This window comes from Phoenix dactylifera, chromosome 9, assembly GCF_051530095.1.
Source record: "Phoenix dactylifera cultivar Ajwa chromosome 9, Ajwa_hap1_PhDact_Kaust_v1.1, whole genome shotgun sequence".
Classification (NCBI taxonomy): domain Eukaryota; kingdom Viridiplantae; phylum Streptophyta; class Magnoliopsida; order Arecales; family Arecaceae; genus Phoenix; species Phoenix dactylifera.
In genome coordinates, this window is record NC_143198.1 from 18,513,420 (window position 1) to 18,537,523 (window position 24,104).

Here is a 24,104-nt window from a genome sequence, read left to right on the forward strand (position 1 = left end):
ACCGCAAGATAAATGAGGGGACGCTAGCTCTTTTTGGCATTTATCCAGGCAATAGGTGAGAGGCAAGCAAGCATTGCTGATGAGATCATGAGACAAGACAATGTAAAAACTGATGATGCATAGTGTTGACCCTCCAGAAATGTTACAAAGAGTTAAAAATTGGGTCAGCCCTATAACAAGATGCTATCCTTTCCTTGCGATATTTCTGATATATCATAGAGCTAAAATATGCTGACAAGGCGAACTGATTAATGAAAGCTCGCCACCTAACTACGAGTAGACTATTCAAAACTTGCCATGTGGTCGACCCAAAAGATGTGCAGAGAGTTCTTTATATTTCAAACTCCCTACAGCTGGTAATAACTTGGCCATACTGCTAAGTGTTTCCTAACAAATGCGATACCTGAGCAAATTCTGTGATCAAGAAATATGAGTGAGATATGCACTCTTTACTTTACAAACCAGTATATAGCTCCAAACTACTCGACTCTCTTGCACTATCTTTTTGTCCCCATTATGCCTCCTATTTTCTGAGAATTGTGTCCGACTTAGGCATTAGAGAGTTCCTTGTCGAATATGGTTCGATGGGTAAACTTTTTTGTTTTGGTTATTTTAGATTGAAACTAGCATTGGAGTGCTGCCCAAAGCCGTTCTTCTGTCGTTCAATGCCACGTGGGTGTTCAACATCGGGATCACCGCCAATCGAGCATAATAGTCCACCAGAGCATTGCTGTGGAGGCGTACAACGATCCCATCCGATCTCTCCAATCCAGACGCCAGACGAGTCAGGATCTATAACATCCCCCACCAACTCGGTGCTTGGGTTGGATTGGTTCTCAATAGCAACAGATTGGTGCTAAGAAAAAGGTCATGATCCTATCTTTGGAAGTTTGATCGATCAAGCGGATGACACACAACCGTCTAGCAGGACGCAACCCTAGAGTTCGATGGCCCTTTATAGAGTTCTTGGAGGGCTCCTTAGCAAAAGCCACAGCCTGATCTACTGGTCACCACCGAGCAATTTTGTCTGCTCATGCAGCATGTTCAGATGCTGATTGTCATTGTCTAGAACCTACAGCAGATGATCACCAACTAGCAGCAGCAACCGTAGTTGTAGCAATCGCCACAGCAAACTCATAAACTAGAAGATCAGGAGGCCCAGTGCAGCCGAGTTGCCATTCCTATCCTTGAAGTCTAGGATGGGCCCGACATAGTCACTATTCTTGCCTATGAAGCATAGGGTGAGGGAGGCGACGTCAGTCTTCGAGTTCCTAGTCTTGGGAGGGATCAATGCTAAGACATTCATCCCACCATCATTTGGAGAGGATCTTCAGAAGGGGTGTCGACTTTGACCATAGACTCAAGGAGATGGATCGACGTCTCAAGGCCTTAAAAGGCCGTATTGCTGAGCTCAAGATGAAGTTGACTTCACAATCGACCCTCCATTCTTGACGAAGATTATGGACGAACCTTGTCTTCCTAAGTTCAAGATGCCCTATTTGGAGATTTACAATGGGACTAACGACCCCCTAGATCACCTGAAAAGTTTTAGAGCCCTCATTATGCTCCAAGGGGCCCACCAATGTAGTGCTTTGTTGAGCCTTCTAGCTATTCTTCGAAAGGCAACTCAATTGTGATACACTAAGTTGTACCCAAACTCAACCTATTCTTTTAAACAATTTGGTTGACTATTCGTGGTGCACTTCATCAGCAGCCATTGACAGAAGAAAGGCTCAGAGTATTTATTCTCCATCAAGCAACAAGATGGAGAGTTCCTTCATGACTACTTCAATCATTGTAATACATCAACTTCGAAAATGTGCAACTTAAATTATTTGGTTGTGATGCTCGCATTGAAGTGGAGGCTGAAGACCTCTCGATTCCTCTTCTCCCTCGAGGAGAGGTTTGCTTGAGCCGAAAAGTAGATAAATGCAGAAGAAGCTATGACAACTCGACGAGAGTCAGACGACAATGAGTCCATAAAGAAGAAGATTAAGCAGGCTTGGAAGGACAATAATGAGCCAGGTTAGAAGTAAAGGATGGGTAATTGAGGTCCCCATCAATTGAGGAGTCCATCTTGATAGTTCGAGAGATACACCCCTCTTAATACACCTTGAATGCATATCCTGATGGAGATTGAGAATCGAAACTATATTAAATGGCCTCGGAAGATGAGGAAAGCTACCAAGTAGGATAAAAGCAAATTCTATAATTTCCATCGAGACTTCAGCCTTGATATCAAAAACTGATGGTAGCTTAAGAATGAGATCAAAGCCCTCATCCTGTGAGGGTACCTCGGGCGCTTCATGGACCACCCGCAAGATGGAACAATACTAGGTGAGAGCTGGCTGCTTTTGAGCAGCAAATCAACAATTGATTTGATGTGAACATCATCAACACTATCTTAGGTGGTCTAGCAGCAGGTGGTATGAGATTATCTATGCGAAGGAACTAAACACGCTCTTCCCAAGCAAGAAGCTCTAATCCAAAGAGGTAGAGGATGGACGAGTTAATTTTCTTCTCAGATGCTGATATAGAGGGCGTGCAAACTTTGCATGATGATGCCATTGTAGTTTTCTTGACTGTCACTATTTATAATATAAAATATATTTTAATGGATAATGGAAGCTCCACAGATGTATTATTTTATGAGGCTTTTTGTAAGATGAATCTGCCTACTAATCAATTAAAAAGGATAAATACTATTTCAATCAGACTTCAAGTTCCTCTTAGCGAAGCAGACCCAAGCAAGATAGTGCAGATCGGAGCCAATATCGATGCAACTACCAAAGCCCAATTGGTGGATTTTCTCCAGACCAATGTTGATGTCTTCACCTAGTTAGCCTATGATATACTAGATATAAGCTCTGATGTGATTGTCATAGGTTGATCATGGGCTCAGCATTCAGACTAGTTCGACAGAAGAAAAGGAGTTTCGCTCCTGAGGGCCAACAAGCCATTGATGAGGAGGTGGACGAAAGTCATAAAGAATGACAAAAGAAAAGAATCTAACGATCATTCACCAAGCATTGGGAACGGGTTGGGTCAGGATAAGCTGAAATCTATACAAAATCTCTGCACAAAAGTTTGGGATAGAATGTCTTAGACCCATTTTTAGAGTTTCCTCATAAAGAAAGAGCTAATTCTTTTTCGATGACATCTCTCAATCAGAAGGGCCAGATAACTCCAAGATGAAGTCCTAAGGGATGTGGCACTTGGAGTGAATCCTCTCTAAGTTGACGTCCCCTAATATGCTCTTTTCAGTATGGGGCAAAATCGACTGCCAAATAAGGTCTTTCTGAGCCTCCGAAGGCTCAATTAAACAAGCGTTAAGCGATAAGCTTATCGTCCGATGACCTATCCACCATCAACCTGACACTTCTCTCGAACAAAAAATAAAAGAAAGGAAAAACAAGCAGAACTAGGAGAAGGGATTATGATAGAGAACCCTCGTAAAAGATAAAGTAGAGGGAGGATTTCAGAGGTACAATGCTGGTTCTCAGGATGACAGATTGTGGAAGCTTTGAAGTGAGGATGAAACATAGACCACATGCATTGTATAGAGCCTTTGGTGGCCCAGATGATGCGACCATTACAACCATTAGTCCGATCTTCACCACGTGTCGATCGGACGTTTGACTTCGAATCGTCGCCAAGATTGTTATTGATAAAGCATCCAATTGTCGCCCCTGCCACTTATGATGTCACTTTAGGAATGGCAGCATACCATAAATGCAGTCTCCCAAAGGCTTTTGAAGCTAACAAGATAGCCCTGAATGATGAACTCCCTAACTCGTCTTAATTGATTAGTTTTGCCCAAGGAAAGGTACTTCCTTCACCTAAGTCGGTTAGGTCATCTCGATCTCAAAAGTAGGGGGCAAGTGATACACCTTGGAGCCGACTTATGTCGATAAGATGAACCTATCAAGAAAAGCTCGCCACTTAGCCACGGACTGACCATTCAAAGTTTGCCACATGGTCAACCAAAGGATGTGTGGAGAGTTCTCTATATTTCAAACTCTTCCCACAGTTGGCAACAGCTCCGCTATTTTGCTAACTGTTTTCTAATGAACGAGGTATCCGAGCAAATGCTGCAACCAAGAGACATAGGCGAGATTCACGGGCAAGATATGCGGTTGGTTGCCTTATCAATCAGCATATAGCCCCAAACTAGTTGACGATGGGCTCTAACCCTTATCTATATATTGCGTTCCTGGGGTCTTTTAGGTAATTTCTTTTTTGACTCTCTTGTATTGTTTCTTTACCCTTCTCAGACCTCCTCTTATTTTTTGAGAGTTATGTCTGACTTAGGTATTGGAGGGTCCCTACTGCACTCCCTCCACTAGAAGAACTTATTTTTTTTATTGTTTTAGGTCGGAGCTAGCATCGGAGCGTTGCCTGAATCCATTTCTCCGCCGTCTAACCTTGACCCGTGGGTGCTCAACATTGGGATCACCGCCGATCGAGCGCAACAATCCACTGGAGTATCATAGTGGAGATATGCACCATTTGATTTCTCTGATCTGGATAGCAGATAAGTTAGGATCTCCAGCGACCCCCACCAACTTGGCACCTGGGTCAGACCGGTCCTAGCGACAACAATTTCTAAATGGATTACATCAAAAAGAACTAAAGAAGGGATTTTAAATTTTTTTTATCGTACCAACCTTAACGGTGGTTGTTGCTCACTAGCTTAATATCAAAGAAAACAAGCTTGCATCAGTTGCATAAAAATGGCAGAGGAAAAAAAAATAAATTTAGAGTTCAGATCGAGAGACCTTGAGATCCATACACCTTGTGAAAACAGGATAAACTATTTTTTTATGAAGATTTTCCATTTAGGGATCTGTAAACCACTTATAAGAGAAGCAGGGTTTGCATGTATATGCAAACCAGGACTGATGATCATCAAATTTTTGGGCCTATTGCTCCAAGTGCAGTGGCTCAATTAGCTTCAAATTTTCATGAGTATTCTGATGATATTACTTTGCACAAGATCATAGAAGGTTGTGTGTGTGCCAGAGGGAGAGATAGAGATAGATAGATAGATAGATAGATAGATAGGAGAGTAGGAGGAGAATGTTTGCCATATTTTGTGATAAGATCTAGTCGTTTGGGAGACTCTGTAATACTCCAGAATCCATGTTTCTGATAAGAAGCCCCATGTCTAGCAGTAGAACAAAGTCGATCTGTGTCATTCTATGTTCCTCTGTTATGCATAAGCATTCTATCATTTATCTTCTTTAGGTTCAATATACCACCCACGTTGCCTTCTAAATTTATCACAGCTTAATAATAGCAATTACAAATTTGGAAGGAGATAATCTAGGTTTAGAATTCATGGCAGCAATTTCATCCTTCTGAAACCCTTTTCCTTTTTAATCATGCAAACTAGCAAAGACTTGCACGGAGAAGGCAGAAAAATAATACACAGTTTGATGTGCAAATGCACATTCCTCATTCATCCCTTTACCCCCTTTTAGGTCTGTAATCTCATAAGACTTTCTGCCTGAAACACATCTTAAAAAGAAAGAGAACATAACTGAAACCACAATGCCTCCACACCCATATTCAAAAACCAAGTTACAGAGCCTGTCCTGTTATAATTATTAGTCAACAAAGCAAAGGAGAATAAACAGTACCCACTCTTCATACCAAAACTTAGAAAGACATACACCCCAATGTAAAGACCAGTTTAGAGAGCCTCTTCTATTGAAGTTTATTTCTCAACAAACCATACCATATAAGCACTCCACATTCTACTTGCAGAAACAAGGTATCACATTCCCCTATCAGCAGACAAAGGAAACATCAACATTATCATCACTGCAGTACAGACCGGGCTGCTGCGTGAATCCTTGCTTGGCCAGCATCTTGCGAGCCCTCATAACGAGTTCCTGATTCGAGATTTCACCATCAGCCTCTGCAAGAATTGTCTGAATAGCATGGCTGAGAGCTCCATAAGCTCCACTCGGGCTATTCGCATCCGCTGATGTCTGGTCTGTCTGGCAACCACTGATCAGAATCCCATTATCGGGAAGTCCCCGCTTATTCGCTCCTGCATAAACTTCTTGAGTGCTGTAGACCTCGGTCGTCATTGCTGGCTTCACATAGTCTTCATTATTCTCCTCCAGCTTATGCTTCAGAAAGTCCTGTGCCAGGTTGCCAACCATGCTCATGAATCCACCGCCTTCGCCAGCTTGCCCCTTTTGGAGCTTGTTCATGATGACCTTCATGAACTTCTTCACCTTAGGGCTTGCATCCTCGCCAAAGACATCAAACAGGGTTGGCCTAAGGTTCCCCACATCAATGTCTTGCTTGCCTGTCTTCTGCTTCAGGATCTCAATCAATGTGGAGAGAGGGAGGGAGCGGTTCTTTATGCGACCATGCTCACTATACTGTCTGTCCTCATCATCCTCGGCTTCATGGTGGCGGTGGTGGTGATGGCCTTCATGAGGGATGTGGATACCACGGGACTCGAAGGCCTCATGGACTTGTTGTTTCAAGAAGCCCTTGAAGCTAAAGCCAGAATCAGAACTTTCTTCCTCTTTTCTGGTGCTCTCTCCTATTTGCTCCTTTGATTCATCAATCAGGCCACCGCTGTGGCAGGAATCCGACACAATGGTGATCCGGCAGCCCTCCGGGACTTTGTCAACAAACTCTCTGAAATCATCATCTGCACAAACAAAGAAACATATACATTCTATTGCTACAAGAATAACAACCAAGTCCTTCTCCAATCTAACTGGCTCGTTCAGATTCGGGTGCATAATTCCCAAATCCTTTGAAATGAATTAGATCTAGTGTTGGAAGCATAACATAATTTATTTTCATCGATTTGTCTAATTTATTATTGATGTTTCTTTTCCCAATTTCTGCAAAGTTCGTTGACAAAATACCATAGATTCATCAAGACATGCGAGTCAAATCATACATAAATATTTTGATAGAAGGTAAGAAGGGAAAGATGGAGAGATTTATCATGTTGAGAATTTAACCAAATAAATTTTTAGGTAGAATTCCTAATCCTTTTTTTTTTCTTTCACATTGTACCAAAATTGTGATCCAATGAATTGATCCATATCACAAGTAGCACTTTCTCATGATTTAGCAAGTTAGCTAATTATTATGTTACAGCAACCCTAATCCAAGATCGGAATCCGATGCATCTACGATCTCGTAAGCAATAAAGCACTTCGACCACGAAGTGGAGAACAAGGTAAAAAGATCTAGTGGAAGAAATTTAGATGGATGGGACGGACCGGTGATGAGGTTCATGTCGCAGGGGACGATGCACTCGTCGTAGCCGGTGTCGTCGTCGTCGCCGGTCTCGGCAGGGAGGCGGGTGCCGTGGCCGCTGTAGTGGAAGAAGAGGAAGTCGCCGGGGCGGGCGGAGGCGACGAGCTGGGCGACAGCGCGGCGGATGTTGGCTCCCGTGGGCTGGGGGTAGGACTCGTCGGTGTCGATGAGGACGGCGATGTCCTCCTCGGCGAAGCCGTAGCGATCCACCAGGCAGCGATGCATCCGCCGCACGTCGTTGATGCAACCCTTCAACTCCGCCTTCGTCCCCGGGTAGTTGCACCCCACCAGCAAAGCCTTCTTCCCCATCTCCGCAATCCGATCTCGATCCGATCTCCTTCTCTGCCTTTTTCTTTCTTGTGTTTGCTTTTGGACTTGATGATGACGACGACGTTTGGGTCGGATGGATTTGATAACCGAGGATATGATTTATTTGACTCTACGGCGATGGTGCGTGATCGCGTTGCATCTTTTGCTTTCTCTACACCTGATCACTTTGGATCCTTTTGCTTTCTGTACGCAGTACACCTCACCACTTTCCCATCTTTGTTTTTGTGCGGCTACTCGTGTCAACGATTTCCTAGAAAAATGTTTTGTTTTTATTGTGGGTGGTTCGACCTCACTCCATGGACGGCACCTTGGGGGTTATCGGGCCGGGCGAAATGGGCCGGACCGGGCCAGAACTCTGATTGACTTCGGTCCGGCTTCACATCTGCTTATGTTACGACTTGGCCTCGGGTTTTCGCAAATTCTTGGAAAGGTAAAGGTGATAAAAGCCAAGTTGTCTATTGGATTGAACACAAACTGAGTTAACCTGAGCTCTGGACCGGGCTAGGCTTGGGCTTGATCTGAGGCTGTATGGGTGTACACATACGAGGAGCCAAGCCTCCAAATCAACCTCTAAAAAAAAAAAATCAAAAGCCTTAGCAATTTAGAAGGGAAGAAAAGAGTTGAAGAAGTGAACAACATCTCCTTCTAGCGCAACATTAGCCAACCAATCAGTTGGTTGGTTGGCTTCAAACATATGGGCCACCATGGCAACCTGTAAATCTCTCTTCTGCTGCCGTTTAAGGACAGGAACACCCACTCTTAGACAATATACGGTGGCTGATGAGGAAGTATGATGCCTTTCAGATCGTACACGTATACCGAGAGATGAACATAGATGTTGACTGGGTCGCCTCCTATGCCGCATAGCATTTTGCGCCTCCTATGCCGCATAGCATTTTGGGAATTTTTTTGGACTTAGAGTTTTACTTTTTTTTTTTTTTTTCCACTGAGTCGTCTTCACTTTCTTGATACTTCTGTCTGTGCTCAAGTAAAATTAGTGTGAGCAGCCGATATACTAAAAAAAAAAGGCCAGGAATATAATTTGGGTTAGAAGATTTGGAACCGCTGATCCGTTGGATGACAACAGGCTGAGAATTTTATCCATATCCGTGGTGCCTTATAAACGTATATAAGTCCTTCCCAAGCCCTTACAGGTTCACCATAAATAGAAGAGCAATAAGGCATAGACCTTGAGACAGCATGGGTTGGCTTTCCCTTATAATGAATCTAGCTTCCGTACTTGAGTTACTCATTGAACCATCAAAGTTATCTCCGAGTCTCGAAAGGATGGAGGATGTCCAAGTAATTGAATGGGAGGAAGGGTTCCCATCGTACTCAATTATTAGTACATTCCATTCTAATGTTTCCATATATAGGTAGCCTTTCTAGCATACCAAAATTAAGCAAAGGAAAAAAGACCCAAAAAAATGGGGTGTAACGGCTAGTTTCTAGTGAGAGAAGCTCTGGGGAAAACTTTCCTCCAAGGTGTTAATGGCTAGCTTTCGCCAGTGAGAAACTCGGCGAGGTCGTCGCTGGTCAAGGCGAAGGGGTGCTCTGGCATCGCGGGGGGCCGGCCAGCTTAAAATCCCAAGGGGCAAGCGGGTACCTAGCTGGGGGCGAGCGACATGGTCTCTGCGGACTGCTCGGCGTTTCCAGGGAAGCCTCCATCTCTTAATCATTGTCTTCTTCCTTGCAAGGCGGCAACTCCACCAATGGATCGGAAGGGGAAGCAGCCGGCAGGGACAGCTACGGAGGGAGCGGCGAGAGGCAACGTAAGGGTGACGGGCATGGGGAAAGCTCCGGCGCTTGGTCGAGGCCGAGGCCATGGGTGACTCAATGGCCCATGGCCGCGGAGGTGGAGCGGCTGAGCCGTTGTTTCCCAGAAGCTTAAGTTCTTCCGAAGGAGCCGATTGAGGTGGCTTGGCTGGAGTGGGAAGGACGGGCGGCGGTAGTCCGAAGCTTCGGCTGCCGTGTCCCAGCAGAATGGGTGGCCAAGGATGTCGTTGCTTGGACAAAGTTGAAGGAGGTGGTGGCCGTCCCGCTCGAGGACGACTATCTCGCCTTGAGGTTCCGGTTGACGGAGGACTGGGATCGGACCCAGAGAGAGGGCCCGTGGGTGGTGGTGGGGCAGCTTCTCGCCATGAGCCCATGGGTCCCGGACTTCGAGCCCGAGAAGGAAGCTATGCAGATGGAGATGGTGTGGATCCGCCTGCCTCGTCTGCCACCGGAGTACTGGTTAACGTCGACCATCCTCCACATCGTGGCCCGGGCGGGCGGGCCGGCCGATTGCAGTGGACGGCGTCACCGAGCAACGACAGGCAATGGGTTTCGCCCGGGTGAAGGTGGCGGTCGACACCACCAAATCCTTGCTACCGGGCATGTTGATCCAGGGAAAGGCGAAGGTGTGATCGTAGCCCTTCGTCTTCGAAAATGTGTCGGCCCTCTGCCCCCATTGTGGGCGGATGGGTCATTAGGTGGCGGCATGCCATTTTCCGGCGACTACCCGTGCCGAGGAGGGTTTGCCTTCGATGGAGGTGGACCCGGGGGCGGGCCTGCTCAGCCGCCTCCGGGCGTCAGGGAGGAGGCCCAAGGACCGATCTATGACCCTTGGATGGTGGCGACATGGTGGAGACTCCCGTGGGAGAACCAACCGCAGCGGTCGAGGGAGACGACCGGGCCTCAATCGGGGCCTAGGTTGTCCTCAACTCGGCCGCCATCTCCGATGGCTCGCCCAACCACGTCGGTGTCCCCGGCGGACACCGACGGTTGGCAAAAGCCAGCGAAGGTTGCGCACCGCCGGTCGCCGCTGGCTGATGGGGGGACGGGCAGCATCCGGAAACCCCCTTCGGCCCTCTCTAGGTCGACTCGGCCGACGAGCCAGCGGGTGGCTTGGCCGAGTCAGGGGACTCGGGGCCGAGTTGGTGAGTCAGCCCGGTCCCAGTGCGGGCTGACCCAGGGCCCAGCCGGGCGGGCAAGGCCTGAGCCCAAACTTAGAAGCGGCCCAGGCCGCGTACGGGCCTCAGCCCGCTAGGGGGCCCAGGGCAAGGTGCCCAGCCGGCCCATGCGACACTAGTGTTGGGCCAGCGGGCCTCAAATGGGCCGGCCTAGCATGCCCGAGCCCACAGGGTTGGGCGCCGGGGACGTGGGCCGGCGAGTTCGGCCCAAGGCGGGCGCGCCTTGCGCCGTGGGTGCGCCCCGCGCTCAGGGTGCGTGGGCCCAGATTGTGCTGGGCCCGTGCGAAGACGCGCACAGCCAGGGGGAGATGGCTGCGCCGCGTGATGAGGGCCCGCGAGCCCAGGGTCACCAGGCCCAGCTCGCAGTGGATCCTTTGTCCCAGATTTCGACGGGCCCACATGCCCAGTCAGCTTCGGGCCTGGGGAGTTAGGCCGACCCAGAACTGTAGGCCCAGAGTGAGGTGCAACAGGGCCTTTTCAGTATAGCCCACCCTGTTAGAGGCTTGATTTGGAGCTGGGGTCCCCCATGCCCGTTGGCCAGGCCCTTCTCACGTCGGGCGTGATGAGCAAGCCGCAGCCATGGGACGCGCATGAGGGCATCGGAAGAGGCCCAGATGGGGTCTTCTGGTTCGGTCCTCCGCCCCCGACCGCAGGTGAGCGGTGGAGGCTGCCCTTGGTGGGAGCGAGGCCGGGGGCCACCCCGTGTCGCTTACAGAGGGGAGTCTGGTCGAGCCACTGACGCTAGGAGGGGGTATAGACCACCCAACTGCCATGCCGCGAGTTAGGGCGGTAGTCATGCAGGTCGTATCCACTGCAGGTGATGATAATGAGTGTTCGTCCGATTTCTGACTACCTAAAAATATGCTAGACAGATCGTTGTTAGAACCGACGAACAAAAGTTTAAATTTAAATTCTACTCTTACCTTTCCTACTCGAAGAATAGCGGTTGTAAGAGGTCGATCCACAGGGAGGCGATTGGAGTTGCATAAAAATTAGAACGTTCACTCGGATTTGAAATCGATTTTTGAATGACAAAAGAAAAACATTATTTTGAGGATGTTGATGGATTCTCTAGTCTACCGGAGAATATATTTTTATTTAAAAATAATAAAAAGATAAGTACTTAGAAATCAAAGAGTATTTATGAATTCATGAAATGTTTAACTATTCAAAGGAAAATTTTTGCATAAATTAAAATGGATGAAGACAAGTGCTAAGAAGATCAAAAGCCTAGAACATAAATTGCATCAAAGAAAATTTAATGTATTGCATCAAAGAAGAATTAAAAGATTGCATTAAAAAAACAGAAATTAACTTGAACCTAGAACAAGGATTGCATGATAATAAATGTACTGATTGCATAAACAGGATAATTACAAAAGAAATAAAATGAAGTTTGGAAGCCTAGTGCCTCCTCCTTCTACAAAATAAAATATAAAAAAAACAAAGGAAGGAATAAAAGAAATTAGAAAACTCCTCTTTCTCCCCTCCTCTATTTTTTTATTCTTTCTTTCAAACCAAAACAGAGCATTTCTCTCTTTTTTTTTTTCTTCTTCTTCCCAAAAGAGCTCCCCTGTTTCCTTGGACCCGCCGGCCTCTTTCCTCTGTTCTTTGGAACCAACCACCCAGCCGAGCTCCCCACCCTCCTCTGTTTCTTCCCCCCTCCTTTTATAGATCAATCGTTGACGCATTGAGAGGGGGAGGATGCGTGATTGCTGGGGATCCGATTGCTTGGGGGCTGGGATTTGGAAACAGAAGGAGGGCGGTGCGGGCTGAGGCGCGGAGATTTGGTCGCAGATGGATGGGAACGGGTCGCGGACGGCTGGAGACGCGCTGTGGATGCGGCCATCCTGGCTTCGATCGCGTTGATGGCGTGGAGGAAGAGAAGGTGCTGGCTGAGACGGCGACTTGATGCTTGTTGACGGGTGCTGCTGGGGCGGAAGAAGCGGCGGAGGAGGTGGATGCTAATCCGGAAGCTTTGGAAGAGGAGGAGATGGGAGGAGGCGATGGGCGTGATGTTGGGATTCGGATCCCGGAAGGAAGGAGATGCGTTGAAGACGCTGGGATGGTGCGGGATCCGTGGGGCACTGCGGATCATTTGGAGGCTGCCGCGGTGGATGATGGGAAATTGCTGGGACTCAGGGAGGAGAATCAATGGGCGCGTGATCCTTGGATGCGGGGCTGGAGCAGCTCCTTGATGGCGAGAAGACGCCGCGGGACCACTGCTAGCATCACGGGAGGGAAGAGCTGGCTCGGGAGCTCTCGATGTGGAGGAGGCCGGACGGAATGAGTGGCTATGAGCCGCTGGGAGCAGCGTTGAAGACGCGGAATGGAAGAGACGCGGGCTGAGGCGGAGGAGGAGCGATCTTGGCGTGATCCGTGGACGGCTTGAATCCGGAAGAGGGGAGAGCTTGCTTTGATGTGGATGAAGCGGACGGGCACGGATGATCCGTGGAAGATGGACGGCCTGGCACGTTGGGGACGCGGGCGTTGCGATGCGGATGACGGCTGATTGCTGAGATGGGGGAAACATGCCATGATTTTCTTTGCCCTCCTGAGATGGGAGTTAGTTCGTCACGGGTTATCTGTTCTGACTGGAGGTCAATTGCAAGTCTTTCAAGTCATGGGTCACCCAACACCTTATAGTTATAATATGGCCAAATTGGATTTGTCCAGAATTCTTTCCCAAAAGCACAAACAAAATGGACCCAATTCGGACCTGAACCCGACTCGGATCCGACTCGGATCGGGTCTGGGAAGAGATCCTTCTGAAGTTAAATTTGTACTCAATGTGCATTTTATCTCTAATTGATATTCTGTGTCAAACCTTAATATAATATTAATCCAGTGAATTTATCATTATCGGTTAGCAATAACACTAATTTTAGTGACATGTAGGTCGCACTTTTGTGCTCTCATCACACCCCCAACTAGCTTATTGCTAGTCTCTAGCAATTAACAAGCAAACGGTAAAATGTGGGCACAAAAAGATGTAGTCTAACTTATGACTCTCTTTTTTTTTTTCTTTTTTTTAAACTAAATACACAAAACTAAGATATGTACCCATTTTCGTAGAGAATCACGATTGCACTTAGCACGTGCAACAAGCCTTTAAACCCTTAGGTTACCCTAGTGGACGAGTGTTGTCTCGTGAGGGTTTGCAATGAAGTTACCCACAAACTTCATCAGTCAGGAATTTCCAATTTTTAACTCGAAATTTGAACAAGTATTACTATATGAACTTAGAATTGCAAGGACAATAAAGACTTATTGCTATCATATTTAAGCAGACTCTAACTTAAGTTCCATTACTCCCCATCTATCTGCTAACAAGTCAAGAATGTAGTGAGGTGCAAGATAGTATTATATAAATAAGTGGCTTTCACTTACTTCCAACATGATCACTCTAATTTTCAAGACTTTCTAGAGTTAAATGGTAATGAACACCCCAGATATATATATATATATATATATATATATTTTATTTTATTTTTCAGACTGAATGCTAAGAAGAATGACTTGTGCAATATCTAGCCTTATTAAGCTTTCTAGCTGACCCATGTAGCGAGTGTTAGGCCAATGACTCCCGATCCAGATGGTTCAGGGCATTAGGTGTAGAGACACCCTAACAGGCTTAATAACTCAAGTTAACTAGGCTTCAAGGCCAAATTAGTCATTCAGAGTTTAATCTAAACGATCCTCACCTTTTTACGCGAACACTCGCTGCTTGCCAGGCAAGAGGCCCGGTTACTCAGTGAGAAGAGTTAAAATAAACTCATTATTTTTATTTTATTTTCTCTTCTTTTTTTTTGATTAGGGTGTTCATCACACATAGAACTTTAAATTATCTCGAATATTAAAAGTATTCATATTACTTGCAAGTATACATACCCCACTATTCATGTGCTTACGTGTTGGTGCTAAATCATCTTGTATCATGTTAGCAGAAGATAGGTGGGACGAAACTCAAGCTAGAACTGCTATCATATTTCTTAACTCAAAGCTATTGTCAAAGCAATTCTTAGTTTGTACAGCCAAAAAGATTAGAGTTTGAGTTAAAAATTTGAAATCCTTTTTTTTAAATTTTTTTAATTGCATAAAAAAATCAAAAATATTCTCACCCCCATACCTAATCCTAACATTGTCCTCAATGTTAAAGAAGATTTAAAGCAGTAACAGGACATAGGAGAAGTTACCTGATATGGGTGGATAAAGTGACAATTGGGGCCAAAAATCTCCAAACTTGCACGTTAGCAAATTTTTTTTTAATTATTATTAGTATTTATTTATTTATTATTATTATTATTATTGATTTTTTTTAAATAATATTTACATGTTGGGTTGCCTCCCAAGAGCGCTAAGTTTTATGTCTTCAGCCGGACAAAATGTAAATCCTCCTTTTTTTTTAACCATTATCTAAGAATGGTTTTGGAAGAGTCCGATGAAGAACAGTCGGCTGATGACGATCTATGCTCATAAGGAGAACAGAACTAAGGGGCGCATGCTTGACCCCTTCCCCAGAATGAGCAAGGTAAGCTTCTAAAGGGTCCTTATTATAAGTTTGTAAGAAAGTCTCCTGAACCAGACTTTCAATCATGTCAACTTCATTGATTTCTTTGTCGTCTGGTGGTTGTTTACTTATGTTGAAGACATTAAGCTCGACTTTCATGTTGCCAAAAGATAACTTCAGCATCCCATTTCGATAATTGATCACAGCATTTGCCGTGGCTAAGAAAGGTCTACCTAAAATTATAGGTGTGTGACTGTCTGGATGTATTGCAGGTTCAGTCTCAAGGATAACGAAGTCCACAGGATAGTAAAACTCATTTACTTTCACTATTACATCCTCTACAATCCCCTTGGGGTACTTCACTATCCTATCTGCTAAGGAAAGGGTAATATTTGTAGGCTTTAATTTTCCCAAACCTAATTTTTGGTACACATAGTAGGGAAGTAGATTTACACTGGCTCCTAAATCTAATAGAGCTCTTTGGATGATCGTCTCTCCTATTTTTATTTCAATAGTTGGGCAACCAGGGTCTTTGAATTTCGGGGCAATCTGTTGTTGAATGAGAGATGAGGCTTGTGCAGCCATAACAGCTTGCCTAGGAATGCTGGTTTTTCTTTTGACCGTGGTGAGGTCTTTCAAGAATTTTGTATAGGAGGGAATTTGTCGTATGGCATCAAGGAAAGGTATATTTATTTGAACAGTTTTAAAGACTTCCATGATTTCATCAAAGTTAGATTGTTTCTTTGAGTCCTGAAGTCTACTGGGGAAGGGAACCTTGGGTTTGTATGTTTCTATAGGTTCTTCCCTTTTTTCTGGTTTGTCCTGTTCTTGTCCTCTCTTCTGAATTGGGTTCTTATCGGATTCATTTTTATTTTTCTTTTCATGTTCAGAAAGTTGGACTTTATTGTCCACTTGCTTGCCAGACCTTAGAGTGGTAATTGCCTGGACTTCATAGGTCAGATTTCCATTGATTTGATACTGACCTCTTTGATCTTGATTTTGTTGTCTACTAGGGTTAGGCACTGGTTGACTAGGTAGTTCACCTTTCTTTCTATCCCCTAGAGAGTTTGCTATTTTGGCTTAGACTAACCTCAAGTTTTGCAATTGCTTGCGTATGGAATTGGTTAGTCTGGGCTTGGGCTGTATTGGTCTGTTGTTGTTGCTTGATAAAATCTTATTGTTGTTTCATCATATTAGCCATCATGGTTTCTAATGGTGAAGATTGCTGTGGGATAGGAGCATTATAGGGAGGTACAGATGGAACCAAAGATTGGTTCATTTGTGGTGGCCCTATCCTGGAAAAGTTGTTCTGAAAACCTGGTGGACCACCTTGATGCTGAATAGGTTCGTTCTGCTTATATGAAAAATTTGGGTGGAACCTATTATCAGGGTGGTAAACTGGGCTGAACGAATTGGGAGTGGGCTTCTTAAAGGCACTATATGAATTTAGAGCATTTGCTTGCTCAGCCTTTATGGTGGGCAGATTAGGGCAGCACTCCACTAGATGCTCTGGACTGTTACACAAGACACACAAACTATATGACTCGTGATCCACTTTCATGACGGGATTTGACTCTTTATATGACCCTGAACTAGTGGACACAGTGAAAGCATCAAACTTTTTGCCTAAATTGTTTACTCCAGTCACCAGATTGGATATAACATTTTTGAGATCTGGGTCTACTTTCATTTCATAATTACCTGGTTTCCTAGACCCGAACTCATCTCTATGTACTTCCTCACCATAGCTACTCCAATTTTGGGCATTTTCAGCTAAGTCAACAAGAAATTCATAAGCTTGATCCGGAGTTTGGTTCATGAACCTACCCTTGTGCATGGACTCAATCATGTTTCTATGTGCTGGAGGTAGTCCTTTATAAAAGAAATGGACCAGATCAGCCTTATCAAGCCCATGGTGTGGGCATTTGACCAACAAGTCATGGAATCTTTTCCAAAGTTGGGAAAATTTCTCCTCAGATTTTTCTCTAAAAGTTCTTATGGCATCCTTAATTTTTTCAGTCTTTACCATAGGATAGAACTTAGCCATGAACTTCTTAGATAGTTTTTCCCATGATGTGATGGAATTTGAAGCAAGGGAATACAGGCATGCAGCAGCACGATCCTCTAAAGTCATGGGAAATAACCTTAATTTAATACCCTCTTCATCTAAATTTTGATTTCTAAACGTTTGACAGATTGTCAAAAATTTGTTTAGATGAATGTAGGGTTGTTCACTCTCGAACCCATGAAACTTGGGTAACATGTTTATTGTTGCAGCCCGAATCTCGAATTGGGCTGCATTATTAATCGGCAATACTATGCAGGTAGGGGGACTAGCGGATGCGGGTGCAAACAATTCATTTAGGGTTCTAATATGTTCACCCATTGTAGAGATCGACAGTTGGTTTACAGTTCGCAAGTTGTGATGAAAAGTTCTGTCAATCTCAGGATCAAATGGGGTTAATTTATCCCTTAATGACCTTCTACCATGCATACATTATCAATAACTTAATTAGACTCGACTCCTAAACGAAATCCTAAAAGAGAAGAGAAGGGCTAGACACAGATGACCACAATCAACACCACACAACAATTTGACCCTATTAGTCTTAGAATTAAGTAAGGTTTAGTAGCTTCTTAAATCTAGTTGCACAGAGATTTATCAGGTTAAAAAAATTCCTGAAATTCTCTTCTAGATTAGACAGCTCCTAATCTCCCTTTCAGATTAAGCTTGAGCTTACCAGTTAAGCAATCCAGTAACCAGTGACCAGGAAAGTCCCGGGGTGTGTGGTGGTGCCAGAAGGGATACACCGATACCATAATACCCGTAACAGTTCTCACTGTTGTAAAACTTTCCTAGACATCACCAATTACTAAATCCTCACTGGAGTGGCTTTCAGCTGCTTCTTTCCAAGAGCCTAATTGAGCTCGAAAACCCTAAGGCCAACGTCTAATTTGATTTTAATTTAATTTGGCTTAGGATAAGTATGCAAGGTGGTGATTTTTGGGCTAAGGACAGGTAATGACTTTCTGACCTTATCTTTTTAATGGGTTTTGCCCTTAAATTCTTTTATGCAAATGCTTAATACTAAATGCAGCAAATAATCAATGGTTTTTTAAAGTTTATGCAATGTCATTAGGTTGTACTGATTAAATGAGCAAGCAATTTTTTTTATTTTTTTTATTTTTCTTATTTTTTTTTTAATTTTATGTTGTTTTTTTTACAATTTTTTTATATAGGAATAACTTGAATGTAAACTAAAACTAATCCTTATGCGTCAGTCAATATCCGAATGCCCGTTGAATAAACTCTAGAGATTACTCCGTGAGGAGCCCCAATAGAGGTATGATCACCTCGGGGGATTGCACCTTATCAATTACTAACAAAAATAATATTTTTTTTTGATTTTTTTTAATTCAATTAATTTAATTTTTTTTATTTTTTTTAGAATTTAAATTTTAAATTTCGAATCACAGAATTCAAATTTTGAATTTAAAATTTTGAATTCTTGATTTTTTTTTCTTTTTTTGAAAATTTTTCAAAATTTTTTTTTTACTTTTTTTTTAGAAAACTTTAATTTCGAATTTCAAATTTCAGAATTTAATAACTACGAAATTACTAACTAAAAATAATCAAAATAAAGAAAATTAATAAAAACTTACTACCGGAGTGCGTTCACTCCGGGCATCCAAAATTCGATTTGATCTTCATGATTGTTCTTGCTTCTCGATTTGCCTCCCGGCAACGGCGCCAAAATTTTGTTCGTCCGATTTCTGTCTACCTAAAAATATGCTAGACAGATCGTTGTTAGAACCGACGAACAAAAGTTTAAATTTAAATTCTACTCTTACCTTTCCTACTCGAAGAATAGCGGTTGTAAGAGGTCGATCCACAGGGAGGCGATTGGAGTTGCATAAAAATTAGAACGTTCACTCGGATTTGAAATCGATTTTTGAATGATAAAAGAAAAACATTATTTTGAGGATGTTGATGGATTCTCTAGTCTACCGGAGAATATATTTTTATTTAAAAATAATAAAAAGACAAGTACTTAGAAATCAAAGAGTATTTATGAATTCATGAAATGTTTAACTATTCAAAGGAAAATTTTTGCATAAATTAAAATGGATGAAGACAAGTGCTAAGAAGATCAAAAACCTAGAACATAAATTGCATCAAAGAAAATTTAATGTATTGCATCAAAGAAGAATTAAAAGATTGCATTAAAAAAACAGAAATTAACTTGAACCTAGAACAAGGATTGCATGATAATAAATGTACTGATTGCATAAACAGGATAATTACAAAAGAAATAGAATGAAGTTTGGAAGCCTAGTGCCTCCTCCTTCTACAAAATAAAACATAAAAAAAACAAAGGAAGGAATAAAAGAAATTAGAAAACTCCTCTTTCTCCCCTCCTCTATTTTTTTATTCTTTCTTTCAAACCAAAACAGAGCATTTCTCTTTTTTTTTTTTTTTCTTCTTCTTCCCAAAAGAGCTCCCCTGTTTCCTTGGACCCGCCGGCCTCTTTCCTCTGTTCTTTGGAACCAACCACCCAGCCGAGCTCCCCACCCTCCTCTGTTTCTTCCCCCCCCCCTTTTATAGATCAATCGTTGACGCATTGAGAGGGGGAGGATGCGTGATTGCTGGGGATCCGATTGCTTGGGGGCTGGGATTTGGAAACGGAAGGAGGGCGGCGCGGGCTGAGGCGCGGGGATTTGGTCGCAGATGGATGGGAACGGGTCGCGGACGGCTGGAGACGCGCTGTGGATGCGGCCGTCCTGGCTTCGATCGCGTTGATGGCGTGGAGGAAGAGAAGGTGCTGGCTGAGACGGCGACTTGATGCTTGTTGACGGGTGCTGCTGGGGCGGAAGAAGCGGCGGAGGAGGTGGATGCTAATCCGGAAGCTTTGGAAGAGGAGGAGATGGGAGGAGGCGATGGGCGTGATGCTGGGATTCGGATCGCGGAAGGAAGGAGATGCGTTGAAGACGCTGGGATGGTGCGGGATCCGTGGGGCACTGCGGATCATTTGGAGGCTGCCGCGGTGGATGATGGGAAATTGCTGGGACTCAGGGAGGAGAATCAATGGGCGCGTGATCCTTGGATGCGGGGCTGGAGCAGCTCCTTGATGGCGAGAAGACGCCGCGGGACCACTGCTAGCATCACGGGAGGGAAGAGCTGGCTCGGGAGCTCTCGATGTGGAGGAGGCCGGACGGGATGAGTGGCTATGAGCCGCTGGGAGCAGCGTTGAAGACGCGGAATGGAAGAGATGCGGGCTGAGGCGGAGGAGGAGCGATCTTGGCGTGATCCGTGGACGGCTTGAATCCGGAAGAGGGGAGAGCTTGCTTTGATGTGGATGAAGCGGACGGGCACGGGATGATCCGTGGAAGATGGACGGCCTGGCACGTTGGGGACGCGGGCGTTGCGATGCGGATGACGGCTGATTGCTGAGATGGGGGAAACATGCCATGATTTTCTTTGCCCTCCTGAGATGGGAGTTAGTTCGTCACGGGTCATCTGTTCTGACTGGAGGTCAATTGCAAGTCTTTCAAGTCATGGGTCACCCAACACCTTATAGTTATAATATGGCCAAATTAGATTTGTCCAAAATTCTTTCCCAAAAGCCCAAACAAAATGGACCCAATTCGGACCTGAACCCGACTCGGACCAGACTCGGATCGGGTCTGGGAAGAGATCCTTCTAAAGTTAAATTTGTACTCAATGTGCATTTTATCTCTAATTGATAATCTGTGTCAAACCTAAATATAATATTAATCCAGTGAATTTATCATTATCGGTTAGCAATAACACTAATTTTAGTGACATGTAGGTCGCACTTTTGTGCTCTCATCAATGAGCAGGGGGGCCTAGGCAGCGAGCTTGAGGTAGCCCCTGTGACCCAGGGGGAGGATGAATCTGAGGTCGACTATGTGGACTGTGATCCATGAGGATCTTAGCCTGAAATTGTAGGAGAGTGGCCAAGCCGTCCTTCATGTCCTCCTTTAAGCGGTTAGTGCAAGTCCATTGTCCGGAGATCTGTTTCCTTAGTTAAACTCGATTATCTAGTGAGGGGCTCATACAGCTGAGGCGGCGCCTGGGAGAGGGACTGAGAGATATATGCAGTCGATTCCCAGGAGCTGTTGGGAGGTATCCTGGTCCTGTCGAGGCGAGGGGTGGCGACTTTTGATGTCTTCCACAACTGCCCTCAATAGGTAGCTATGATCGTGTCAGAACCTGATGCTGCTCCGTGGATGCTGTGTAGTGTGTATGCAAGCACGGATTACAGGGTTAGGAGAGTCCTCTGGCAGGAGATCACCAATCTTGCCGCTCAGGGTGTTCCGCCAGTGGTAGTTGGTGATTTCAATTATATCATGAGTACGTGTGATAAGAGGGGAGGTGCAGCCTTCATAGATAGAGTGGATAGCAGGGAGTTTCGCAATTTCGTGTCGCAAAACGGCCTGGTAGACTTAGGTTTCTCTGGACCACTGTTTACTTAGTGCAACAATCAGCTTGGCAGTGCTGGGGTTTGGGAGCGACTAGACAGAGCCTTTGCGTCCCCGGACTAGATCCTTCGATTTCCTACCTGTCGAGTTAGCCCTTTACCTCGGATTGCTTCGGACCACTGTCCTCTGCTGATTTCCATATTATCGGGACCTAGTTATCATAGCCCATTCTGCTTTGAGAAGGTTTGGCTATCGTACCCCTAGTCTTGGGATATTGTCCGCGATGCATGGCGCGTCCCGGTGCATGGGGATGCAATGCGACGGGTTTCGCGCAAACTAGAGCTAACCAAGAGGCGTGTTCGTCGTTGGAACCACGAGGTTGTGGGCAATATCTTTCGGAGAGTAGAGGGGATAGAGATTGCGATCACTGAGTTGCAAAGGATGGAAGATCTAGAAGGTGCACTCTTGGTGGATGACATGGTTGACCTTCGGGGGCTTCTAGCGACTCACCACTCACTACTACGGCAGCACGAGATTTTCTGGCGATAGAAATCCCGGGTTCAGTGGGTAAGTGAGGGTAACCATAATACTAGGTTCTTCCACCAGACTACGATTATCCGGAGATAGCAGAGCACGATCCACTCATTACGAGATGGGTCTAGCCATCGGGTGGAAGGCGAGCCTACCATCAGACAGGTCTTGCTTGACTTCTTCCATGCCAGATGGACCGAGGATGAGGACTTCGATGATGGAGACCACCTCCCGAGGATGGATGCGGGTATTGATGATGATGAGAACGCAACCCTGATCTGGCCGGTGTCGACATGGGAGGTACAGGAGACAGTCTAGGCTCTAGCAGTAGACAAGGCCTCGGAACCTGATGGTTTTCCCCCGTTCTTTTTTCGGCAGTACTGGGGTATCATTTGGGTAGCTATGGTAGAGGCTATTCAGTGCTTTTTTACTCAGGCGGTGATGCCGGAGGATTGGAAGGCCACCTTCATCATGCTCATACTGAAGCGTCAGGAGGCAGCAGAGCCCTGTCATTTCAGGCCCATTAGTTCGTGCACAACCCTATACAAGGTTGTGGCAAGAATAATGGTGGGCAGGATGAAGCCCCTATTGCCTGGCATCATTAGCCAGGAGCAGAGGGCATTTGTAGCTGGCAGAAACATTTTCCATAATGTTATGTTGGCCTAGGAGATGATGTGGGATCTTCAGCGAGCATCGAAGCGACGAAGCTTGATAGCTATCAAGCTAGATATGGAGAGGGCTTACGTCAGGATTAAGTGGAGTTTTCTTCAGCAGGCATTGGAGGCTTACGGTTTCCACAGGCGGTGGATTGGATGGGTCCTGAGGTGTGTCCGGGGGCCAAAGTTCTCTATCTTGGTCAACAACACACCGTCACCTTTTTTTGAGTCCACCATGGGGCTCCATCAGGGATGTCCCTTATCACCATATTTGTTTATTATCTGTGCTGATATTTTGTCTCGTGATTTGCAGAGAGTGTGTGCCAGCCGGAAGCTAGAGGCCTATGTTCCAGCACTGGGGGCTAGACCTCTTTTTCACTTACTTTTCGCTTACGATTGTCTTCTTCGGACCAGGGCACGAGTTTCTGATGCACGGGTCCTCCGCAGGGTGGTGGCGGGTTACTGCGTGGCGTCCGGTCAGGGGGCAAACTTCCTGATGTCAGCTATCTATTTCAGCCCGAGCATGGAGAGCAGGTTCAGATAGAAGATCCGAGAGATTCTGCACATACCTGAGCAAGAGGAGACATTGACCTACCTGGGAGTCCCCATCATTGGCCGCAGACTATGGATGGCAGAGCGCTCTAGTCTGGTGCAGTAGGTATAGAGCAGGTTGGAGGGATGGAGGGCGTCTTCCCTATCTATGATGGGGAGATTGACACTGGTCAGATTGGTGTTGGGGTCCATGCCAGTATATCTAATGGCCAACACTGTGGTACCGAAGGCGACCTTGCTGAGGATCGAGCAACTCCTTCGGTGCTTCTTGTGGGGGTCATACGGTGGAGGCCATGGGGTGCATCTGGTGGCCTGGGAGCAGGTCTTCCGGCCCACCAGTGAGGGTGGTCTCAAGATGCAATCCCTACTGGAGCGATGCGAGGCTTTTCTTGCTCAGTATGCAGTTCGGTTCCTGTTAGAGCCACACGAGCTCTGGAGTCAGGTGATGGCAGCCATATATGGTCAAGGGGGCTAAGAGGGGGCATGGAGTGGGCGTCGAGTCTCGTTCATGTAGCGCAAGATTGGAAGGTACTTGCCGACTGCGTCGGCAAACACTAGGTGGCTGATAGGTGATGGATGGAGCATCGAGGTGACTGCTGATCCATAGGTGGATACCCTTCTCCTGAGGTGCTGGCCGACCATGGTTGATATTGAGGCAGTGGAGGGGTTGCGAGTGTGCGATCTCCTAGCTCCGAAAGAGACAGCGTGGGATGATGGCAGACTACGATAGTTGTTTGGGGTATACCTAGCTGAGAGGATTCGGTCCCTTCTGGTACCTGGATGTGGGAGGCCAGATGTCAGAATTTGGGGCACCTCTTGCAGGACCGG

At 45.6% G+C, this 24,104-nt stretch overlaps 1 protein-coding gene across 1 annotated transcript; it reads right to left on the reverse strand.

Annotated features, from left to right (window-relative positions):
- Positions 1-5,539: 5,539 nt before the first annotated feature.
- On the reverse strand, positions 5,540-7,870 carry LOC103713537 (metacaspase-5-like). Its single transcript, XM_008800502.6, has 2 exons — positions 7,263-7,870; positions 5,540-6,676 (listed from the first exon to the last, which is right to left on the reverse strand). The coding sequence occupies exons 1-2, from the start codon at positions 7,606-7,608 to the stop codon at positions 5,793-5,795; spliced, it is 1,230 nt and encodes a 409-aa protein (XP_008798724.3). The 5' UTR covers positions 7,609-7,870; the 3' UTR covers positions 5,540-5,792.
- Positions 7,871-24,104: the final 16,234 nt, after the last annotated feature.